Below are 24397 nucleotides of genomic sequence, written 5' to 3' on the forward strand. Positions count from 1 at the left end.
ACACAAAATGCTATTAAAGGATAAAAAAAAATGCTGAATGACAGTCTAGGCTGGGCTGAATTTCCATAGCAAGGCTCACCGTTATACATGGAGGCCTTCCTTTGCATCACCTTGAACATGCTCTAGCTGCTGGAGACAGAGGGCAAAAAAAGGGAGTGCGTTCTCATGGGCTTGATCTCTCTGGTTTTCTCTTCACCCTCCTTTACCCTATGGTGGGTCAAATTCTGCCTTCTCAAGGCTGAGAACTGGAGGTGGGGAGAGTCCTCAAATGTGCTGACGTTTCTGAGTTTAGTGCATCCAAAATTGTTCAAATATCTAAGATGTTCTGCTTGCTTCTGCAGCCCGTGCCAAACCGCTGCTGCCCTTCCAGCTCCTTCCACGCTGCTCTGTGTGCTCACCGCCGGCATTTGGGAAGCGACGGCCCTTTTCCAGGCCTCAGTGGTCATGGAGGAGGCAGAGGATTTCAGGGCGCAAGTTTCTCTGCTCTCCCTGCCTCTAAATATGCCGTCCATCTCCTGGAGAGTAAAAATAACGCAGCATTGTTTAATTTCTGGAAAAAGCCAGATGACAGTGGAAGGGGTCAGAAATATGCATACCAGCCCTCCCCGTCCCACTGTCTCAGCTGTTGCTTCCTGAGAGACAGAAACATGTGGTTGCTAAAAATACCCCTGCAAAGAGAATACATTCCCTCTCCAATGGGAGCGTATAAATTAATCCGAGTCCTAACATATACAACCGCTCGTGGCTGGGAGCAACAATTCCAAACGTGGGTTTTGGAGAGGGGTTTCCTAATGCAGCAGAAGACCCAGCCCTGCACCTTCTTCCCTGCGTAGGCTGCCAATATTGCACGGGAGATCTTCTCCTTCTGCCTTTCCTGCTCCCACCCCCTCGCCCTCCTATGGGAAACGGTGTGGCCGGGGGTGGGGGTAGGCCAGCCCTTTTATAAGCGTGGTCCTGTGGCAAGACGAAGTTGACAGGAGTGACGGGAGATTTGGCTCTCTCTGAGTTACCCTGGGGGTCCCGGGGATGACTAAAGGGGGAATGGAGTCAGTCGAAGTGTTCACGTCTGAAGGCAAAGGCAGGGGCTTGAAAGCGCAGAAGGAATTCCTGCCCGGGGATGTCATCTTTGCGGAGCCAGCCTACGCTGCCGTGGTTTTTGATAGGTAAGAGAAACGTACTCATAAAACTGAGATCGAAAGTTGTCTCGATGCAAAATGTCATCTGGCTGGGCGGGTGAGAGTTTGAAAGTGTCTGGATAGCATCAGAGAGGGGCGTGAAGGGAAGTCAGAAGCACTTCTGTAAAATCAAGTCCTAGCTTACAGTGAATATCCTTCCCGGGGCTCAGACCTGCTTTTTTACTTTGAACATGGCACGATCTTCTTCCAGGATGTGACCTTGCGAGGTGCTCACTGCTGTCAGCTTTTACCAAAGGCAGTGAAAGCTGCATGTGCTTGGTGCCTCACAAAACGGGACCCATGTTACACTGCAGTGAGCAGCCAGGAGTGCGTGTAACTCAGTTACAGCAGCCTCAGACATGCTTTGCTGAAGCCTCCAACGTAAAATGTGTGATAAAAGTGAGTTACACTGTGCTGTGCTCGTGTGTATTATCCCCCCCACCTCTACATGCAAATTCATAGCCAACTATCTTCAAACTAGAGGCTCCTGGGGATCTGCAAGTGGTATTGTTTCTCTTCATTAATTTTGTATTTCTAACCAGCTAAGTTAACTGGAGACAGGTTTCTACTTTCACTCTTGTGCGAGAGTAGTTTTAACCTTTTTGTTCATGCTGATACAGCTAGAAGCTAAATTTTGGTGCAGGTGCATTTTTCTTTTCTGCAGCTTATTTTAAGGATGAACAGCATTCAGTCAACCTGCACTGCTGGAGTGGCAGTGGCAGGTAGGTGCCCACTTCTGCCCTTCAAATCAATGGAAAATTCACTTAATTAGCCTGAAAGCTAAACGACACGAAGAGACAATTTCTGTGTTAATCTCCTTTGGAATGAATTTAGTCTAGAGCCTCCGACATGAATGGAATTTGTTCAGCCTTATAATGCAGTAACCGAGAATAGAATTTGTCCCTTTTCATTTTTTTAATTTTTTCCCCAAAGTGCCAGTGCCTTTAGCTGCACACTAACTAGGGCAGTGGGTGACCCTGCCTAGCTGGGCTTTCCGTGATTGAATCAGTTCTGCTAATGGAGTCTGCAATTCAAGCAGAGCTTGTACTTTTGTTTTAACGCTGGTCATCTTGGAGCCTTTAAGTTAAGTGCTGTAGCTACAGCTGGTATGTGCTACTGTGTGATCTGACAATAGCAGAGAATTAGGGGTCAAATAGTAGGAAATAATTTATTTTTTTGTCTTTCATTCACTTTTTCCTTGCCCTTTTACTGTCAGTGGATGAACATAGTTGTGAATCTATACCATAGCAACAATGATACTATTTTTAATTTTTATTTTAATATGTCTTTACAAGAGCTCACAATTAAAAATCTTTTTTCTTGTTTGTTTGTTTGTTTTAAAATGTTAATTTATTGACTTCTTAACCCCAAGTTCAATTACAGTAGTTAGTGACAAAAACCTCTCTCCTTGACGTGTCCTTCTAGCTCTCATACTTTCATTGCATTGTGTCACTAGTTGGGATCTTGCTGTGATACTGTGTTTGCCTCAGAAGTTCCTATGGACGATGACTTCTCCCATATGCCTTATTAAACATACTAATTAAATCACTGAAAACATTTTGCCTTTTGATTGCTGGTTGACAATTTCTGTTCTTCTACCCAAAATGTTGTGAGCATTGATGCACATAGTAGAGCAGCCCAGGCTGCAGTAGGCTTAGATTTCCAACAGAAAACATCGGAAGCGCAGAGAGGTGCCTCCCTCTTTAGCCAGGCTGTGGTTTTTTAACTACCAGAGCAGGAAAGAGGTAAACACATCTCTCCTCTGTGACTACAGAGAATGGGGATGGTTTCAGTCATTCTTATCTCTGCTGCTTCTTCATGCTGCCGTGCAGTAGCAGTGGGCTCTCACCCTCCTGGGGCATGTTTCATCCCACAGCACTTTGTATGTGTCAGTAGTGAAATCCATTCCCAAAATCTCTGAAGCAGGCATTGCCAGCTGAATACTTGTCAGTTAGCACTCAGCAGGGGATATCCTGGGTCTGAGATAAAGGGAGCGTTCATTTTTCTCGTCAAAACTGTTCTAATGTTTTTCACATGCACACCTTGGTTTTGAAGGTACCTTGCACCACTCTCCCAGGGTATTCAGTTGCATATAACTCCAACTGAATTGACTGAAATAAAAGGGTAGCCTGGATCCTTCTAGGACCAGCAAGAATAAATCCACACTAGCCATGGTGGTTTTGCCCGGAGAGAACTGCTGTTTACCTTTGCATTGGTGAAGAGTCCAATGAAGAGGCATGTGTTTTTCCATGTTTTTTTTTTCCAGGTCCTAAATTGGTATTGACCCTACACTGTTAAAAACGTGCTCAACCTGCACAGGGACACCCAAAGTCAGTCCATCATCCTAATTACCATCAGCATCTTAGTCTCTTGCTGAAAGCAGTGTATACATGAGTTATGGAAAGGGAATTCAAATATGAGTGACTGGTAGATTTAATTTTTTGGCTGAGGTCCTACCAAATAGGAGACTAGATTTTCCACAGAGCTCAGCTCTCTTTTGCGTATAAGGGAAGCACAAGAGTGCAGAGCACTTTGAAAATTTGGTCTGTACTTTGCAGCTATTTTAGGAGCTCAGTTCTATGGGAAGTCTGGTCACAGGGTGGATGTTGAGCCCCTGTTTATGCTGGTGAAAACCAAGTTCTGTCTGTTATTTATATTGATGGCCATAATACTATAATGACCACACTGCAATCTTCTGTGTGACTGCATGCAGTGTGGCAACACAGCAAGTGAAGTGAAGGCGTCTTTTCTGGATTAGTGGGAGCAGCTCTTCAGAGGTACAGCATTGTTTTCTTGGTGTGGCCATACTACAGAAAATGATTCCACTAACATGATCAAAGGGCTGGAGCAGCTCTCCTATGAAGACAGGCTCACCTACCTTGGTGAGCCAAATGGCTTTCCACACCCCACTGAGTGTTTTGACTGGATCTCTGCTTAGCTAGGGCACAGATGCAGTGTCTAAACGTGCAGACTGCATCTCACCCTGGAAACCCCTGAAGGTCCCAGGGACCTAAGTCACTGAGGCTGTTGGGCGCATGTTCTCTTTAATCCAGTGACAGTCATCTGAGCAGCAGCGCCTGAGACTTCTGGTCCAAAAGTACAGCAAGCTCACAGTGAAGCTAAAGAAGGTTCCTACAGACATTGGCCAGCTCATCTCAAGGCTAACATTTTGCTTAACACCATAGTTACGTGGCGTTGACTCTTGCATCAAGCCCATTACTTCTACGTGAACTAGAGCAGACTGGAGAGATGGTGACTGCTGACTGAAAGGGGGTGCAGGTCTCAGTGTGATCTCCTGCATTTTGCTGTTTGGACAAAGTGGGGAAAACTCTCTGATCTGTGCTTGAATCAGCCTTGAAATAGCACTCGGAAAACAGCAGTCAGTGGCAGGCCCTCTTTGCCCTAAAGTAGATTTGGAAGGTTGAAAATATATCTTTGGTATTCTACCCTACTCTACCCAACCCTATTCTTCCCAACCCTACCCTACTCTGCCCTACCCTACTCTGCCCTACTCTACTCTACCCTACTTTACTCTGTTCTGTTCTGTTCTGGAATTCTTTGCCTTTGTGGGGTCCTTTTTTGATTTGCAAAGCCACTGTGCATGCCTGGTTGGCCATTACCTTCAACTGAAGTTTGTACTCGTGCTCTGCTTATGTGCTGAGGTTTAATCCTTCCCTCCCTCTTCCCTCTCTCTTTGAAAGGTCTCCTTTCCTCACAGCTCCCTTCAGGACGATGACATTCCCATTGCCTGGCCTCAATGTACAGTATGTGACCTTCTCCTCTAGCATGCACGTTGGCTCTCAAACCTGTGAGAGTTTACATTTCCTACAGGCATGGGGAGGCCCAATATATTTCTGCCAACCTTCTCTTGAGGGGTTTGCTCTTTACCCAGTGGGATTTGAGAGAGAGTAGTCAAGGTAAACAGTGTCATGTGGTAGAAAGCCAAGATCCCTTGAAGATCTGCTTGATGAGTGATGTATGAAGCAGACATTTTCCAAGGGAAATGTGGGGAGCTCTGTTATTGTAGCTGGGATGACCTAGGGTTATAAGGAATGCAAAATTTTCCATAATAATATGACTCTGAAAGTATTATGGATGCAACTTTTTTGAGCTGACACCAATAAAAACTGAGAGGTAATGTGATCATATTCCTTTTTTTTTTTTTTTTTCTGGGCTTTGATTTTTTATTCCTAGTTCAAGAGCTTAAGTAAAACTGGGGAGAAAACCCAGCTTTTTGAAAGAAAACCACAGCCACACCTCTTTAAAATGAGGCTGAGAAAGCTTGTAAGGAAAGACTAAAAATAAGAAAGTCTAAAATAGGTCTAAAATAAATCATTCACTCAACTCAGATAAACTACAATGTGTCATCCATGGCATTTTGAAGATAAAAGTACTGAGCTCCAACCCCCCACTTTTAAAGGAGCAAAACTCTTCTTGCACTGATAATTCACCATTATAAGTATCTCCAGGAGAAGCCGAGTATTGAATACCTCCCTTCTTCTTTCCCTGCTGAAGGGGTAGGTGGATTTCCTTAGACTGCTGGGTTTAATGTGTTAAGATCCTGCTTTGAAAGCCAAGTGGACTTTGCCTACACTTCAGGCTATTCTTCTGCTGTCCTCTGCAAGCTGTTGAGGAGAGGGATGCTTAGCCAGCCAATAATAAATACAAAGCAGGTGGACTTAGGTGTAATTTATGTCATTTGTGTGTGTCATCTGTCGTGTACAGAATAGAATAAACTCACTTTGAATAGTTCTTGAGCTTCTCAGCACGTCCAGCAGCTATTCTGTGAGCTCCTCCTCTGTCCCTTTGCACGGCAGCCATCTCACTTTGCCTTTTCACATCAGCGAATGAGATGCTCTGGGGGCTGGGTGCGAAACGGCTGGCAGGTATTTGGCTTGGGCATGTTCCAAAGACGAGGTGAATATATTTCCTACGGCAGTGCTCAGCCCTTTGACCTGGCAGGTCTGACGGATCTGAATGCATCTGAATCCAATCCAAGCAGTTGCTAGAGCTGGTTGCTGCTTCTGCTCTCACTGAGAGCCATGCCTGTGGGAGCCATGGTTTAGCTACCAGTGCTCTGTCACCTCTTGCATTAGTTGGCTGGCGTATTGAATCACTGCTTTTGTGACAGTAGTAGCCGTGTGTCTCATCCATGTAACACCAGAGCTCACGAGCCCCTCAGAGTTCAGCTCTGCTGACTCTTGGATGAGAGGCCAAGGAAACCTGAGGCTCCCCAGAAAGTCATTTGGTGAGTCAGCCAGTGGCATCTGCCCTCCAAGTCCATCCTAAATCCCTGACCTGGCAAGGCCGTGGTGGGCTGAAGAAATCACTGTGCTAATGAAGATCCTGCTTTTGGCCAGGATAAAATAAAGATGTTCTCACTATCTACAGTACATGACCACACGGAGGCAGTGAATGAATGGCCGAAGGTCACCCTAGAGGCCACGGCGTACACTGGCACAACAAAAAGCGGTCTCATTGTACCCGTGTTAAAGCAAAGGAGCAGAGCACTCAGTCTTTAAGGGTTCAGACCTCCACAGCGCCTGGGCTGGTGCCACACATCTCTTCAGAAACCTTCAGAGCTGCCTGGCCATGCAGCATCCTGGCCACACAGGAACAGGCTGCTGTCCCTACAGGGAGAGGAAGCTCTGTCTGGAAACATAGAGCCAAAGAATGGCTTTGTGTGGAGGGAACCTTAAAGATCATCCAGCTCCAGCCCCCTGCCATGGGCAGGGACACCTCCCAGCAGCCCAGGCTACCCAAAGCCCCATCCAGCCCCCAGGGATGGGGCATGCACAGCTCCTCTGGGCAGCCTGTTCAGTGCCTCACCACCCTCAGAGTAAATATTTTCTTCCTAATACCTAACCTAAATCTACCCTCTTTTAATTTAAAGCCATTCCCCCTTGTCCTATCACTCCACCCCCTGACAAAGAGTCCCTCTCCTGCTTTCTCGAAGGCCCCCTTTAGATACATGAAGGCTGCTATAACCCCATGTTTGGTTGTGTTAAACACTTCCGAAGCCAGCCAGAAAAGCTTTAATAGACCAAGGAGATTGGGTTTAGGACCAAGAGATTGGATTTAACCTCAATTAAGATACCCCATGTCCTTGGGGTACCCTAACTATTGCAGAGGGGATGACGGAGGAAGATTGTGGACCACAGCAAGCCTTTGGTGTTGTCTATCTCCAGGACAGATGGCATCAGAACCTGTCTTAAGGTCAAGCCTTGGGACCAAAGGAGAGTCCCATTTTGCCGTCCTCCTTCAGGGCATTTTTCTCTGAGCACCTCTGGCACATCAGGGGATTGCAGGACTCAACCTGGGTGATTTAGGTGCTTACAGGGATCAGGCAGTGATTGAGCAACATTTGTTGAAGATTTAGGCAAGGGGGCTCAAATACCTGTGTCTCCTGATTATTATTATTATTACTATTATTATTATTATTATTTACAGGACCAAGAGTAGGCCCCTGGAGGCCTGGGACGTTATCAATACATCCATTCTTTTTTAAAACCATTTCTGAAAGCTCAGGATCTCATGAGAGTTTTGTGAGAAATGTGGTATTTTTTATACCTGCCAGCCTACTCAGATTGCTATGAATAATCGTATCTGCAGTTTCACTGCCATATGAACTGTTCTTTTGCTTCCTCAGGAAGTCTTGTATAATATGTTGGGTTTTTTTTGGGTGCATTTCTGCATCTCCTCAGAAGCGAGAGCTTTCTAGGGCTGGCAGTAAGCTCCCCCAGTTAGGTAAGCTTTGGAAATGTTGGACACCCTATACAATAAATAGCAAAATGCAGAGCCAATATTTTGGTATTTTTCCATTCTGGGAGAGGGGGCTGGGGGGAGACAAGCCCCTCTTTGTAGACAGGGGTTCTGCTGCACCATATTCTCCTCCAGCCCCTCACTGCTCTGTGCAAGGAGACTCCTTTAGCTGCCTGCTCACTTGCTGACTGTCCCCAAAACACGCGGGTGGCAGGAGGGAGCCCTGCTCCCCGCAGGAGATATCTCCCCATGCTTCCCGGCACAGCTCAACCATGCAGGTTTTATCAGCTCCCTGCCTCTCCTTTGCCTTACAAGGAGCGTAATCTCTCTTGCACCTCTCTGCCCCCCTGACTTGACAGCTGACAGAGCCCAGCCTTGCATTTTTCACCACCTCCCAGCTCTTTCACCTGACTTAACAGAGCAGGCTGCGTCCCCCTCCCTGGACACGCGCTCCCCCCTGCCCCGTGCCGACTGCTTGCCTTGCATTGGGCTCTCTCCGTGCACCAGCACTGCTCCTGGCATTTCCCAAACCTCATTTTTACATGTGGTGCTGCCTGCTGCAGGTCATCCTGCTTTAAATCAATGGCCCTCTTCATCTTGCAAGAGCCAGCGCACCGGGTGGGTTGCGTCAACAGCTCGTGCAATAGTGCCAGAGGAATGAAAATGCATTTTAAGCGTGCTGGGATAGATATAAACATGCATACATATGTTTATACATATATATGTAGACTGGATAGGCAGGACAGTCTTGTGACTGGGACTCTGGGGCTATGGGGCTGATTCCCCCTTGTGGCAGTCTTCCCGTGTGACTGTCAACACAGTTTTTGTTTCCTCGTGCCTCAGTCTCCCTGCGGTGGGCAATAATGTTCCCCTGGCAATGAAGCCTCAGTGGTCAGTGGGCTTTCTGCAATGAGGAGAGCTTTCCTTCCGGGGCTGGCAGTGTCTAAGCAATAGGAATTTGAATCCTCACCTACTGTCGAGCCTGGCTGGAGGCAGAAGTGAAGTGTGCAGTTGCTGGAGAAGCTGATTTTGGGGGGCAGCAGATCAGGGAGGGAAAAGCCTGCTGTAGCAGCAAGGGGAAAGTCCCAAAGGGTCTCCTCCTCCTTCTCAATAAAGCAAATGCCAAGAGCAAGCATGTGAAACGGAGCACATGGGGGAGGTTTCCCCCTGATCCAGGACCCTGGGCACTCTTGGAGGGAGGATGTTGGGTTAGTTTTCATCCGTGCCCTCTGATATATTCCTCCCCCTTGGTTATAGTTACATATATACAATTGTAGGATGCTTCTTGGAAATCCAGTTTTGACACCCCCAAAGAGGAAACCCGCTCCTTTTGAAAGCTGTTTTCCAGCTGCCCCATGGCCATCTAGCTCACAGTAAACGACAGGAACTGGAGTAGCCAGAGAGCAGCACTTGCTGCTGGCACCAGAGAAAGACACTTCAAGCTTTGGGATTTGAAGGAGAAATCTGCATCGCCAGCCCATCTGCAGGACAGCTTGAAGTGGCCTGAAGAGCACAGTGCTAAAACTAACACCAGACTAAACAGGGAGTTCATGCCCTGAGAGCAGAGCACATCCTCACAGGCTCTGTGCTTGTCACTTTGCTGTTTATGGGTGGTGTATCCTGGGCCACCGACCAGCACTAAATCACTGATGTTCTCAGCTCAGCACCGCACTAGCCTTGTGAACCTGAAAGATCTGTGATCCCTTGGATGTATTAATAAAATGTTATGGTGGTCATAAATGCAAGTATGGCTCCTTAAACTCGGTATTTCAGTCTGCCCCAGGTCCTACCCCAGCCAGTGCTCCTGTGAGCTCTTGAGAACTCATCTTTCTTTGTCTTCAGCTCTTTGGTGCTGCCTGTCCATCCTGGGGCAGCTAAAAATCCACTTGACCCTTGACAGTCGTGCCTGGGGGCTGCTGATCGGCCAGGAGCCTGCCTGGGATCCGCAGACCCGTGCTAAGCATCTTTCTGGAGTCACCGGGGCCAGGAGAGCCCCAAACCCGCCCAGCCTGGAGCTGTGCGCTGCCGTGTCCTGCTGTTGGGCAGCCACGAGACGTGCTGTGCTTGCAGGAAGGAGGAGGAGATGTAAAACACCTTGGGATGAGGAGGTAGACCAGGAAGGAGGCTGTTTTCTTGGCGTCCTTTTGTCACTTCCAACACAACGCCAAGTGCGATGCTGCCTGTATAGCTACAGCTCTGGTCCAGCGGCGAAAAGGAGTGACAAGCAAAGCTGCTTTGCAATCCATGAAAAAACATCTTGGTTTCAAGCAGGGTTTCTCTGTGCAACCACATCAATCTATCGTTGCCCTTTATTGTGATACCCCTCTGGCTGCTCACTGCCAGGGCATTTCGGATGCGTATTTGTATCCCCACAGCACGCCTGTGCCTCAGGAAAGCTTAGGATAGCAGTCAGGACAGCTCAAAGCCACAATCCTCCCTCTCACCCAATGCTTTCCTAAATCCCTCAGACCCGGTGGTGGTCTCTGCTCTGTTTTGAGCCACGGCCCATGCAGGATGTGGGATGCAGGGCCTGGGATGGGTTCCAGCTCAGCCAAATCCGGAGGCTTTGCAGGCAGATGAAGCTCTCAGGCTGGCTCGCTGCCTTCACATTGTTCTTCACGTTCGCCTGAGCAAGAGATTCATTGGGCATCTGCTTTCTGCCCAGCGTATGGGTGGCTGAGACTTCAGCACGGGCCAGACAGAAAAGAAAAGCAGGCCGAAAATCCTATTCACGGCGGTGGTGCTGAGGAGGAGCAGACGAGCTGCAGACAAAAGGGCTGAGAGCCGGGGAATGCTTTATTGCCTTCCTCCTTTAAACAAAATGTTTGCCTCTTTGGCATAGCCAAGCAGCCAAGCAACCTGACTGCGCAAGCGGACGAGGATTAAACCAGGTGGGAAGTTTCTGTGTCCTCCCAAAATGTCTCGGGGTCTATCCTGGGTGGGTGGGAGGAACCCATGGGCAGGACCCTTGCGTGGTGGAGCTGCCCCATCACCAAGATATGAGCCTGTGTGTCCTTCTGTCCTTCCAGCCTGACACACATCATCTGCCACACCTGCTTCAAACGCCAGGAGAGGCTCCACCGCTGCGGCCAGTGCAAGTTCGCCTACTACTGCGACCGGACCTGCCAGAGGGCCGCCTGGCTGAACCACAAAAATGAGTGCTCCGCCATCAAGAGGCACGGCAAGGCACCCACCGAAAACATCAGGTGGGAGCTGGCCCCCAGGACTGGGGCTCACCAACAGGCCTGGGGGTGGTGGGAGGGGATGGGGCGTCCCTGGGGAGTGGAGGAAGAGCTGGGTGTCCTGCCTCGGGTGGGCTGGAGGCAGGAACTGCTTTGGGGGAGGCCAGAAGCATCCCTGAGCCCACAGGCTAAGGAACTGGAGGATGATCTGTGGTGTGACAGGGTTGTGGTCCCACTCTTTTTTGGTGCTGGGCCCTAAAAACTCTACCGCAGCTGAATGTGGTGAGGCGAATCCACCTTGGGCGGTTTAGGAGGTGGGGAGAAGCAGGGAGAGAGTGAGAGGAGCTGGGCTGGTCCCCAGCTTGCCTCCAGGATACACTGATTTAGATTCACGTCCTGGTAGGAAAATGACAGGAATCCCCAGGGAAACGGGGTCTGTAACACTTCTCCAGATGAGAACACAGATGCCACTGAAAAACCCCACACATTCCTTTCCTTCAAAACTCCTGGATGGGGCCAGCCATCAGCAGCCGATGCAGGACCTGTCCTGTACCACCTGGCTGCACATGGTTTCCCACCCCTAAAATAAATTTCTGTGTCCCTCCGGTCCCTGTCCTTGTGCTGGGTGGAGGAGCATGTGGCTGGCTCTGCTGGTGCATGGTGCTCGGGGCTCTCTCCTGGCCAGGCTGGCGGCTCGCATCATGTGGAAGATGGAGAGGGAAGGCAGCGGGCTGTCGGAGGGCTGCCTGGTCTCCATCGATGACCTGCAGAACCACGTGGAAAACTTCGGCGAGGAGGAGAAGAAAGACCTCCATGTCGACGTGGAGAGCTTCCTGGAGTTTTGGCCGCCCCAGAGCCAGCAGTTCGGCATGCAGTACATCTCCCACATATTCGGAGTGGTACGTCTGAGGGCTGGGAGGGCAAAGGCGGGCTGCTTTTAGTGCCATGGGCTGTGCTAGGTGCCCAGAGGAAGTCTCATACCAACCCTTGATGACACTTGACTTGACTCCCATCTTGCCCTTACGAAGCCACAGCAGTTGGACAGGCAGTAGCTGCAGGCAGCTTGAATACTGTCACGTTCCCCATCTGCACTCACGTGGGGAAACTGAGGCCCAGCAAGGTCAAGGTCTGGATTTTTTATCTGTCAAAACATGCAGACAAGTGTCTGTCTCAAACTCAGGTGCTGCACCGGCATCACAATTCCCACTAGGCATCTCTCTGCACCTAAAAGAGCTAAGAAAATCTATTTAAATATATATTTTTAGTATGTATACTTAAATAGTATATAGCAGATCTATTTTAGTGTATGCATTAGCCTATTATATATCGTATACATTACATTTTTGCATATATATATATATAAATAGGTAAAATATACAAAATATACTTCATAATGTCCTTTCCTAACACGTTAACTACACATTTCGTCCTCAGTGCAGCAGAGAGGGAAATTCCCCGAGGCCAGTTCAGGCTGAGCAGCTCTGCCCCCAGCCCTGGCACAGGCTGGTGCATCCTCATCCATGCTAACCCCATGGGACATCGGTTTCCCCTGGGGGGACACAGAGCATCCTTTGGTACCCACCCCGCAGAGCAAATCCATCCCACTGGGCACAGGGAGAGCCACGTGCTAGCGACTGGCACGGCTTGCCTACGTAGCAGTAAGGCACTTTGGATGAAGCACAGCATTAGATAAGAGAGGAAATAAAACTATTAAGGGATTAAAGCAATTAGCAGCTGAGTTAATGATTTCCTTTAGTATATCCTATCGTACTTGTTTTTTGCAAATTCTTTGCTTGTTTATGTTTGTGACTCAAAACTGTTCCCTGAACAATTCATATGTGATAATGTATTGTACAGAAAATCATAATCACTCACTCTTGGTATATATGTCACACCAAAGTAATCATTTTGAAAATTCATTGCCTGGGACTCATACCAAACTGCTGCAATCGGTTTTTGTCAGCTCTGGGGGCCACCCAGCAGATATGTGTCCAGGCTGAATGCAAGGTTAATTTCCACCACTGACTCCTGGTTTTTAAGCGTGAACTTTGCTTTCTGCAAATGCTCTGCTTAAATTGCCTCAAATTCATTCTCCTGTGGCCTTTTCCTGAATTATTTGCAGAAAGCAAGTATAAGGAAAGCAAAGCACAGTCAGACAAAATATATCTTAAACATCCTGAATGAATATTAACAGGCAATACTCTGCAGCGTTACTCAGCCCTGCTCTGAGCTGGTCCATCTGCTGGAGTCCTGCATCACGTCTCTTTTTCTGATGCTTTATCCCAACTAAAGATGTCATTTCTACAATCACCTCCTACAACAATCTTGTAGGCAATCCTCCTTTCTCCCTAAGGATTGGAGGTGGGATGCTGGAGATGCACCTCTCCTAACCATCAGCAGGAGCCGAGACATCCTGAGTGTAGCTGAGCTCAGCTTTCTCTCCTTTAATGCTTCTTCCTGCCTGTGTTTTGGGACTAGATCAACTGCAACGCCTTCACCCTCAGCGACCAAAGAGGACTGCAAGCTGTTGGTGTGGGAATCTTCCCCAACCTCTGCCAAGCCAACCACGACTGCTGGCCCAACTGTACCGTCATCTTCAACAATGGCAAGTGAGTGGGTTTCTTCCCTCAGGCGCAGCGGGGATGCATCCTAACAGGCAACTCACATAACAGACTGCTAACCCCAGAGCATCAGATCCCTGCCCCAGAAAATTTATTCATCTCATTTCCTTTTGTAATCCAGAACCAAAAAAAACCACAGGATTTTCTTTCTAAAGAGGAGTTGTTTTATCTCTGCTTGTTATTTAAAAAAATGCTGTCTGATGCACCAGACAAATGCACACAACTTATCAGCAGGCTTTGACCTCAAATCCAGCAAACCAGCAAATAATTTCCCCATGCGTCTTGAAATCAGACACAAAATAGACAGATAAAGTGGTAAGTAGCTGACTAGATCACTTTAATTGAAGTTTTATTTACAAACAGTTAAGGAACAGCTTTGGTTAATGAATTATTGAAGATTAAATTGAGTCCACAGTCCAAGAATTTTTCCATAACCGAAGCTTGCAGTCAGCTATATATCGCTGTTACTGATGTTCTTTTAGCCATCTATAACACAACTCCTCATCCTTGTGAGAGTGTACAATCTTTATTAATTACTGATTAACTATTTAGCAATGGGTTCTTAATGACAAACATGACTGTTATCTGCAAACACATGCGATTGCAGGATACCCCACGGCACTGTGCATTCCCCATTACCACCCAAACCCTGTAAGAAAACATCTGCAGGACGTGTGAGATAGGAAGAGGGTGAGAGGCACAGCGGGGAATGCAGGGAAGCCCCAGCAGAGCTGGGAGCAGCAGCTGCTGCTCTCAGGGCTCAGGGCAGGGATGGGAGGGATGCTCTGCCCCCCGCAGCCTCCTCCCAGGCCAGAACGGGCATAAACCGCTGCTGATCCAGCAAGTGCATTGTGTGCAAGGCATTAGCTGTGGGGAACTGCTTGCCAAAAACTCCACAGCCACAGCATTTCATCAACATTTTCTGCTTGGTCTTAAGATTTTATAAACTCCTGTGTTCAGCAAGCTTCAGTGCTGAGCCTAAAAGGTGACCCCGCAGCCTCCTCTTCTTTAATTAGTGCATTGCTTGTGCACTCCAGTTCTCACTGCCAAAAAAAAAAATGCAAGCTCCCACATGTGGCCTGTTACTGACTTGAATAAACCTTAACGGTCTGGTTGGGTTGTGCAACTGGCCCGGTTTCTTGTCCTTCTGTGGAAACCTGGTGATAAGACCAGCTACTGCTGCGGGAACTGAGCTCTCGATCAGCTCTCAGGGCACAATACCAGGTTTGGGGACCCACTAAACTCATCACAGAGAGCACAGACCTGTTGCTGATATCCCAGTCTAATTTCCATTTCAAGCTACGCTTTGTAGAGCATGAGTACTGATGGTGGTGGTGATGTTTCTGGTCTGTGCAGGAGAACTAGCCCCAAATAGCAAAATGTCAGAAGCGGGTTTTGCTCATCCTCTGGCTGACAGCACTCCTAAAATCACGGTGCAGGACAGCTGTCCCCCAAATCCACTGTGATAGGGTTACAGCAGCTGTAGAGGAAAAGCAGAGTGCTTTGTGCCCTCATGCAGCGAGACACGAGCCAGGTGCCAGGAGCCCCATCACCCCCAGCCCACACGATCCCAGTTCACCCAGTTTCTTTGGTTGTACTTGCACCTGTGTAAACTGCAGATGTCTGTTTTGTCTTTCAGTCATGAGGCTGTAAGATCGATGTTCCACACACAGATGAGGTGGGTCATTCCTGAGAGCATCGTCCTTCCCCTCGCCCCGTACCCCTCATGCCCTGTGTTAATGAAGCGGCAAACAGCACCGAGGGGCTCCGAAAGCCCTCTGTTTGCAGACAATTTGACCTTCTCCTTTTTCTGAACTTCTACTCCTCCCCTGTGTAAAGCCCCACTAAACCCAAACCTCACTTAACTCTGCATTTTGTGGTAAATTAAAACAATAGCAGTAATGCCTCCCCGACTGCAAATTCCCTCCCTTCCCTTCCAACCTTTCTCCTGTCTCCCTCCCTTTCAGTATTTCCCCTCCACTTCTCATTTCTCCCCCCAAACGACCTCAGTGAGAGCATGAAAGTCAGAGCAAGGTCTCGCTAATCTTACATGGCCCAAAATAAAACCTTGCGTACTACGAGATGGGAAATGGCTGCATTACTGACATACTAAACAGCCCACATTTCTTGTGCAACAGACAGTGCCCTTTGAATGCATTGACTACAATAGCAATACCATGAGGTGTAGGCTTCATCCCTTTTTTTCATGATAATGCGTGATTAATGTTTTACCTTTTCATGATGCCACTGTTACCTGATCCAAGCATTTCTCTTTTGATGAAGAAATCACTAAAATGTATACAAACAAACAAAAGAACAAATTTTCTGCTTATCTCACTTCACCTGGTATGTTATAGTCAGTCCAGTTAAAGGGACACTGTTGTCTTTAAACTTTAGTTTCAAACAAGCAGGCAACACCCTCAAATAAAAGGTGAAATACTTTTGCAGTGCCTTTCCCCACCACTGACTCAGAGCATTACAATTAGGACCATAAAAATGGGCAGATACGTTTTACTTCTGATTAAAGTTCCTATTCCTGTGTTTTGAGCTCCCCAGTGCTCACAGTGCCTGTGCCCACACCTTTCAAGGTCCGAGGTGCTATCTCGGCTGACAGTGTCTCTTTAACTGTAGCATTTAAAATATACCATCTGTGTCCAGGCTTGTCCGAAACGCTATCAATCCCCTCGACCCAAGGGATCACGGCTTAAAATACACCTTAGGCTACCAGGGGCATCATAAAAGTCAAGGCTTGCTTCTGCTTCTCTGGTTGCATGAGTCACATTAACGAGGATCCCGTTAAGTGTGAAGGGGAACGTTTCTGTGTGTAACTTTCTGATGGAAATTGCTCTGATTTGTGCTCTTTCTCCTGAGGTAGCTGGTCGCACCTTTCTCCCGGTGGCATTTTCCCGTGGTTACGGCAGAACTAATAGCTGCCCTTCATGATGATGGCATGTTCGGTGATAAATTCAGTGTGGAATATGCTGTTGCTATGACCTAATGCCCAGAGAAGGTCAAGACCATCCTCAAAGTGTAGTTTTCACAGCAGCTTTAGCACAGTGGACAGACTTAGAAACATGCCCCTGGAGGGTTTCCTAATGGGAATTACAATGCCTTTACAGAAATATGATCATGCAGGAGAAGTTCCCCCCATCTGTTGCAGAAGATGCACCTGGGTGCGCCTTTGGTGAGACCTTCACTGGGTCCCACCTAAAGGACCTCATGTTCAAGTGGGAGCCAGCAAGCCTCCCCAGGTCACATAAAACATACTGTTGGGTGCAGCAGGATCAGGCCGCCGATGGTGGAAGACCCCTGGGTGACTCCCATCCTGGTGGCCTCACTGTCCTCGAGCTTTGATGTGCCACTGCCCTGCTTTTAGCCACCAGCCTTGCTGTGGTGCTCAGTCCAAGCACTTCCTCGTCCTGGTTAGGCAGCTGGGCATCCCCTAGAGCCTTCTCCTAAAACACGGAGCTGAGCTGATACAAATGTCCTGGCTTCTAGATGAGCCCTACAGCAAGGCACTAGAAGACGGGGAAGCAGATGGACATGGAAACACCACTCACAGTTGGTGTTTCTGGGTTAATTCTTCAGCCCTCTGTGCTTATCCAGACCCCGTGGTGGAGAGGTGGCCCAGATTAACTGAGACATTTCTCTTGCTGGAGTGGAACCAAAAGGGCATTTGGGATGTTTTACAGGTAAAGAGTTGAGATAAAGGCAGGTGCAAAGATCTGGCCTTCCAAAGGTCTGTCATCTTGCGAGGGTTTGCCGTGGATTTTGGTTTGGTAACAGACTGGTGATTTCCTTGTGTTTGGTATTGGCACTAGGCATCGGATCAAATGGGCCATAATAGAAAATGAACCATTCCCAGTGAACTGTTCCTAAGGGTTTATGTAGAGATGCACGAAAAGGGCTAGGACGTCTGTTTCACAGCGCCCAGCGGGAACATCTCTTAGCTTTTCCGAGTGAAAATGATACCGAAAGCAGCCTGGCTCAGGATCTGGGAGTCTGGCCAGGGATGTGTGAGCAGAACACAAGCGGCGCTTAAAAAAGCCCCGAAGTCCAAACTCAGCATTTTGCAAGGCTCGTTGTGTACTTCTGATCTCAGGCTTTTCTTCTGGCAAGATCCCCTGTGGCATAATAAGATTTTATGCCTAAATTTACCCCTCCATTCACCCTGAATGGAGCACTTTCTGCTTTCCAGTGTATCCCAGACAGGGACTGGCAGAAGGGCAGGAGAAACTGGTGTGACTGTGTTTTCACTCCCTATTCCGTTAACTGACTGCTGCACATCCCTGCATTGCTAAAGCAGTACCTTAGGGCTAGGGCTGACCTCTGGGGCCATTAGCAGGATTTGTCCCTGGTGCCTCAATAGCTGCATTCGCTTCTCCAAGTCCACATCTTGCCTTCTTTGCACCCAGGATCGAGCTGCGGGCACTGAGCAAGATCTCCCCGGGGGATGAGCTGACCGTGTCCTACGTGGATTTCCTCAACGTGAGCGAGGAGCGGCGGAGGCAGCTGAAGAAGCAGTATTACTTCGACTGCACCTGCGAGCACTGCAAGAAACAGATCAAGGACGACCTGATGCTGGCGGTGAAGGAGGGGGACCATAAGGTATGGCCCTGTGGTGCCCACACCCAGAGGTGGCTCCATCTCCTCCACAGCCTGAGGACACTCAGGAACAGCAGAGGCATGTTTTGGCAGAAGCCCGAACAGTTCTAATGTGAAAAATGAGGTCAGAACTGAAACATTATTGAGCGCAATGCCAACTCAAACACACCGTGCAAGGTTGGTTTAGTCCCTACTGTGCAACATGCATACAGCTTTTCAGTTTTAAAAAGCCCACAAAAGTTGCCTTTAACTCTAACCTAACAGTTCAGCAGGCAGAATGCTAAAATCTTGGAAAATGAGGTCTAGAGGTGACAAAAATGCTGACATTTAGATTGGGCTTTTTGTGAGGAGCTGAATGGAATTGAAGTTTTGAACAGCAGGACAGGGAATAATATATTATTATGATATATATGTATTATATATATATCTATAATTCATGATGACAGGACTAACCGGCCCTGCTGAAGCTGTGGTATTTGTAAAAGATCATCATTCTGGCTCTGGAAAGGTGGGAATCTGATCTTCCAGCCCTCATCGCACCAGCCGGTCACAGTGAATTTGATCTTTCCCCTGGCTTTCCTTTGTGCATGGCTGCTTTGGGCAGACTTACTGGGAAGAATTAGTGTGTTGGACCATTCAATTTCCAGTCACCTGTGTTTTCTCTGGAGGTCTGGCAAGTCACTGAGCGGGAGGGCTGTGTCTTGCTGTCGGCATTAGGATATGTTTCTTGGCCAGCAGCTTTAATTTCTGAGCATGCTGGTAGCTGTAAGATCTCCTTTTTGGTTCCTCTGCCCAAGGATATAAGTACTTTATTATTATTATTTTTGTTTAGTCTGTGACAGTGTTAGTTTAGGAGGCTTCTACTCCTGCAAGCTTTACAAAAAGCAAGCTATTGCAAATGACATTGCTATATAATCCCTTTTCCAAATTATCAAGCTTCATTTTAAAGCTAATCTTAGCTACTGAAACTCCCCACTTCTAATGTAAAGCTGTCCCAGAGGTAGAAGCCCTTTCCTCTGACTTCCTCTAGAAGTATTTTCGAACAGCTCCTGCGGTGGGCAGGATAAAAAGGATAAAAAGATCCCAGCTCTGCCCTCAGGAAAATCTCAACACCTGCTATGGAGCATTGGGAGGCACCGTCCCCTTTTCATGATCATTCCAAGTGCCCTGCAGTGCAGCGGGAACACACGCACTTTCAGATATGTGTGCTCCACCACCTAAAGCTGGCTTAAAAAAAAACCAAACACCCTTGTAACTATGCCAGGTGCATGATTTCAGCTATTAAAAATACCATCCCTCCCTGACAATAAGTATCCAGACTGAGCTCACCCGCAGAGCACGCCAGCTGTATCGCATTCCCCGAACCCAGGCTCGCTCTCCTGACAGTGGCAGCACTCACAGCTGTGTGGAAAAAGCTCTCTGAATATGTGCAGGATTGACACCTCGCATACTCAACAGCCGCTCCGGCCTCCGGTCCGTCACCCCTTCCAAAGAGCAGCATTGTTTATGATGGCAACAGGATTAGGGGGCTAGGAAATGCAGGAGGGAGTTTTTATTAGATAAAGCTGCTGTGGAAATGCTGTTAAAGTGCCTATTCTGGGAGTCTTTGCTCAGACAGCAGAGTGATGTGATTTGCACTGACATTAATGTTGCCTTTGAATGTGCTCTTGCCACTAGGACACCCCGCGTACTGCTCAAACAGCTGCTACGATCTGATTAGCTGTGATAGTTCCTGTCTAATAACATGTAATAGTAAATCATAACACATACATACACACCCATGAATATATGGGGCATATAGCTCTGAAAAGCTTCTGTTTTCCTTCTGTACTAAATTTTCAAGAGTTTGAAAATCCAACTTCGAACAGCTCAGAAAAGGGGAGGATACCTGATGGTGCTGGATAAAGTTATATTTCAGCATTAAATGGAGGGGAGCTAATTAGGGGCTGGTTAGAGTTTGGCCAGGCATGCCTGGGTGTGCATCATGCCTGGATGTCTTCCAATACATGGTGAAATCCAAACGTCTCTGAGGTATATGGGAAAACACGTTTCACTCTCTGGATGCGACTGAAATCTGAGGTAAACTGTCTTGGGGTATTTAGATCTAAAGGGAGCAGAGTAGGTAAAATTTATTAATATAATCTTTCCTATCCTTATTCCACCTAATTCCTCCTCCTTTATTCCAGGCAGCTGTGTTAGGAACTCCTGGTACACACCAACCAGTATCTGTTCGCCTTGTCCTATTTTCACAGCCTCTCTGGCCGCTCGTGAGGCCTCCCGGTAGCAGGGCCGATTCTGTCCTTTCTCCAGAGGAGAGAAGCGGACGAAAAAAATGAGGAACCAAGCCAGATGTATATGGCTGCTGCCCTGATCGGTGGCCCAGCCATGCTCTTGCTGAAGCCAGCAGGAGCTTCACCCCTGAGTTTGGTTACAGGATGGTTTAAGGCCAGGCCGGGGTAGGCCTGAGGAGGCACCCCAGCAAACCCAGCCAGCAGCAGGAATGGTGGGTTTTCCTCACCGGGTTTCCTAATTTTGTCCCCAGCCCTCTGCAGAGACGGTGAAGGAGGTTATCCAGTTCTCCAAGGACACACTGGAGAAGATCAACAAGGCCCGCCTGGAGGGACTTTACCACGAAGTGAGTCCCCGTGCTTTTGTACACATGGTGCTAGGGACAGCAGGGCTCGTCCCTCTTTGAGTCAATGATTTATGGGTGAAACAAAGATCCACCTCTGTAACCTGAACGTCCCCAAGTGCCTCCTGCCCTCTTGGCAGTTCGAATCGCAAAAGCTGGCACAGACGAGAGATGGGCATGGGGCAGTGCCTGTCTGCAGCCCCACGGGGCGATCAGGAGCATTCCTTGCATCAAGTGTGGCAGGAGGTTGGGTGGATGGCATGGGGGGTATAATCACGTCTTCCTCACCAGCGGATGATTTGAGCCCCGGTCATTTTGTTAGACTGATGTTTCTGGACAGATAAAAGCATATCCTATTTTCCACAGCCTTCACAGAGTCTGACTTGGCCTCTAGGGCTGGTGTGGACCACACAACACATGGGGTTCTGGGGGTCAGATTCAGGCTGATGGTGCTCTGGCTTTCTCTCTCTGCTTCTCCTGGATGTAGGTTGTGAAATTGTGCCGTGACTGCCTGAAGAAACAGGAGCCTGTGCTGGGGGACACGAACCTCTACCTCCTGAGGATCCTCAGCATCGCCTCCGAGGTGCTCTCCTACCTCCAGATGTTTGAGGAAGCAGCTGACTATGCCAAGAGGATGGTGGACGGCTACATGTATGGCATTGCCCTGGTTTTGGCAGCTCTCTGTGGTTGTACAATGTTAGGCAGTGTGTTATAGAAATTATTTTCTTAGTCTGTTCCCATCAGGACAGCAGTAGTGACATTCAGATTTGGTCCTGATTATATTAGCAGACAGAGCCCCTTTCTAAATGCACAAGAGCTCCCAAACACCTCAGTTTACTGAATTGTAACTGCCAAGTGGTTTTGGTCATCTTTCATTAGCCTCTTTGATTTGTTTAGAAGCATCTCAGAGCTGCCCTGGTAGCAAAGCACAGAGCCTGGGTGCAGGACAGAGTCGCTGCAGGGCATGGTCTGTTCCTCTGTGGCCTGTGGGAAGGAGAAGTCACAGAGAAAAGAGAAACTGTCATACTGACGGCACTCAAGATGCCCCTTGAATATGTGGATTTGGGCCTTGGCTAATGAAAATCTGATGATTGTTGCATTCTCAGTTAAGGCCTTCATTAAATCTCTGATTTTATGTTTTGTGCCATCTGGGCTGTAGGGTCAGGTCTGGGTTTTGTCTGTGTCAAAATCCTGTGGAATGATAAACCTTGCTATTCTCCAATCCAGATGTCCAGCTCACACTGTCTGCAGGTTGTTCACCCTCTTTCACAACATCTCGTGTCCCTATGTAACTCATGCCCTCCTGACCCTTTTTAAGCAGGGCTGCACATTTAAGTGGCACCAAATTCAATAGGGTCTTCACCTGAATACACAGTCTGCTCTTTGGAAAACATGTCACATCGTTGACAAACACTTGGGAACTCAGATCTCTCCTGAGCTAAAATTACTCAATGCTTTTCCAGGAAAATATACCATCCCAACAACGCGCAGCTGGGGATGGCTGTGATGCGGGCAGGAGTGACCCACTGGCATGCTGGCCTCATTGAAGCCGGCCATGGCATGATCTGTAAAGCCTACGCCATCCTCCTGATAACCCATGGACCTTCCCACCCTATTACCAAGGATCTGGAGGTAGGTGTCAGGATCTCCCTTCTTGTCTCTGCTATCCGCCCAGGTACAGTTACATTCATTATCATGTTACAGTCTGCTGGAAAATGCTTGTTCCTTCCCATCGGAAATTTTCATCCCTGAAAAATAGCTTTTATCCAGCACCAGGACATGCATTAAAAATAGCCAGTGAGCCCCTGGATCTTTTTTTGAAACTGCTGTGCCCAAGGACAGAGGCTCCCATTCTTCAAACAGCCTGATTGCATTGCTCCCAGATGGATGGCATTACAGTTTGGCTATATCAAATTACGTATGGGGGGCCTGTTCCCAGCTTACCAACCAATATTCTTCATCTTATATTGGTGACCATTCTTCTTTATTTACCCCCTCCCCAGTCCTTCTGGGCTGCAATGCATTTTTATTCTCAAATGACCGATAGGTCTATACCCTAGCTTAGGGCCAAGACCTGCAGATCCCATGGGAATTATATCTGCTCAGCTGTGATGAACTCCTTACAGTTGCATCTGGGGATTGATCATTTATTGAACCTTTAACTCACCCAGTGTGACCTGCTGGCTTTACAGAATTCTCCTTTATTAGCCAAAAAAAATTACACAACACCAAATGAAATCTTTTATTGATGTCTTAGTCCCCATTACAGCAGAGCTACAATCTTAGTGCAATTTTATATCATCAGAAAAATAATTCTCTTAGGCCTGAAGCCAAACTGGCTGTTGGCTGTTTGCCTATATATATATATTTATATATATATATCAGGGGGTGAGACTCCAGCACCTCCATTTCCCTTTCCACTTTCTTCAGGATGAAAATAGTGGATATATGCCACATGCTTACTTCTGTGCTCCTAAAGAAGGTTGAAGAAACTCACAGACAGGTGTAAAAACATTTCCTAAAATCCCTTCTGAACCTATGCCACAATGCAGCACTATGAATGAGTGCTCATGGTGAATCCAGGGATGTTTGGGAGCGTGAGGTTTCCCAGCAGGAAAGCTGGGTGCAGGAAGGGCTGATGCCTTCTTCACCTTCATAGCTCACAGGCAACCAGGACTGAGAAAGTAAATGCTATCTGTGTCCAGTCAGCCCTGGTCCTGCTTTTGGGACACCTGGAGCAGGGTGCAGCAGCCATTACATGCTCTAGGACACACCTGATGGCTGGTCCCCACTTTTAGGCTGTGTGTTTTTCACTTGCTTTGAGATCTGTGTCACAGGTCTTTAACCTGTTGTGTCCCTCAGGTCATGCGTGTCCAGACGGAGATGGAGCTGCGCATGTTCCATCAGAATGAGTTCATGTACTACAAGATGAGGGAAGCTGCCCTCAAAAACCAAAAGATTCAAGTCATGCCTGAACCCAGCAATGAGACCACACCCAGCCTCTTCCACAAGAAGGAATAGACCCTGAACTTGACACAAAGTCATGCCTGTGGGGCATCGTCACCTGTGGCACCTGGGGAACGTGATCTATGAATGAGACACATCCATAAGGATTGTTTCCAGTGGCACCAGTCTGAGAGCATGGACCTGCTGGGGGAGAGTCCTGAAAAACCTTCTGAGGGCTCAAAGCAAAGGAGCCCTTGGCAGAAACAACATCCTTTTTCTACCACTAACATTAAAAATCAAAGCAAGAAACCTGTTTTAAAATTATTTACATTCTTATTGAAAGCCTGTTTCTCTCTGAACCTGAAGTCCTTGGTTATTTTTAAAATTGTTTCTTTCTAAATATTTTTTCCATCACTTCCTTGTTGATGTCATCACTTCTTCCCACTGATGCCTATGGGTAGCTGACCAAGGGAT

At 47.8% G+C, this 24397-nt stretch overlaps 1 protein-coding gene across 2 annotated transcripts; it reads left to right on the forward strand.

Annotated features, from left to right (window-relative positions):
- The first annotated feature begins 1026 nt into the window (after positions 1 to 1026).
- On the forward strand, positions 1027 to 23998 carry SMYD1 (SET and MYND domain containing 1). 2 transcript variants are annotated; one of them, XM_035547402.1, is made up of 10 exons: positions 1027 to 1163; positions 10967 to 11143; positions 11805 to 12018; positions 13598 to 13728; positions 15380 to 15418; positions 18156 to 18348; positions 20888 to 20980; positions 21465 to 21628; positions 22441 to 22609; positions 23840 to 23998. In XM_035547402.1, the coding sequence occupies exons 1-10, from the start codon at positions 1027 to 1029 to the stop codon at positions 23996 to 23998; spliced, it is 1476 nt and encodes a 491-aa protein (XP_035403295.1). The 2 variants fall into 2 exon arrangements, with proteins under 2 accessions (XP_035403295.1, XP_035403296.1); XM_035547403.1 differs by lacking the exon at positions 15380 to 15418.
- The last annotated feature ends 399 nt before the right edge of the window (positions 23999 to 24397 follow it).

The sequence above is a fragment of the Cygnus atratus genome, chromosome 4 (assembly GCF_013377495.2).
Source record: "Cygnus atratus isolate AKBS03 ecotype Queensland, Australia chromosome 4, CAtr_DNAZoo_HiC_assembly, whole genome shotgun sequence".
Lineage (NCBI taxonomy): Eukaryota > Metazoa > Chordata > Aves > Anseriformes > Anatidae > Cygnus > Cygnus atratus.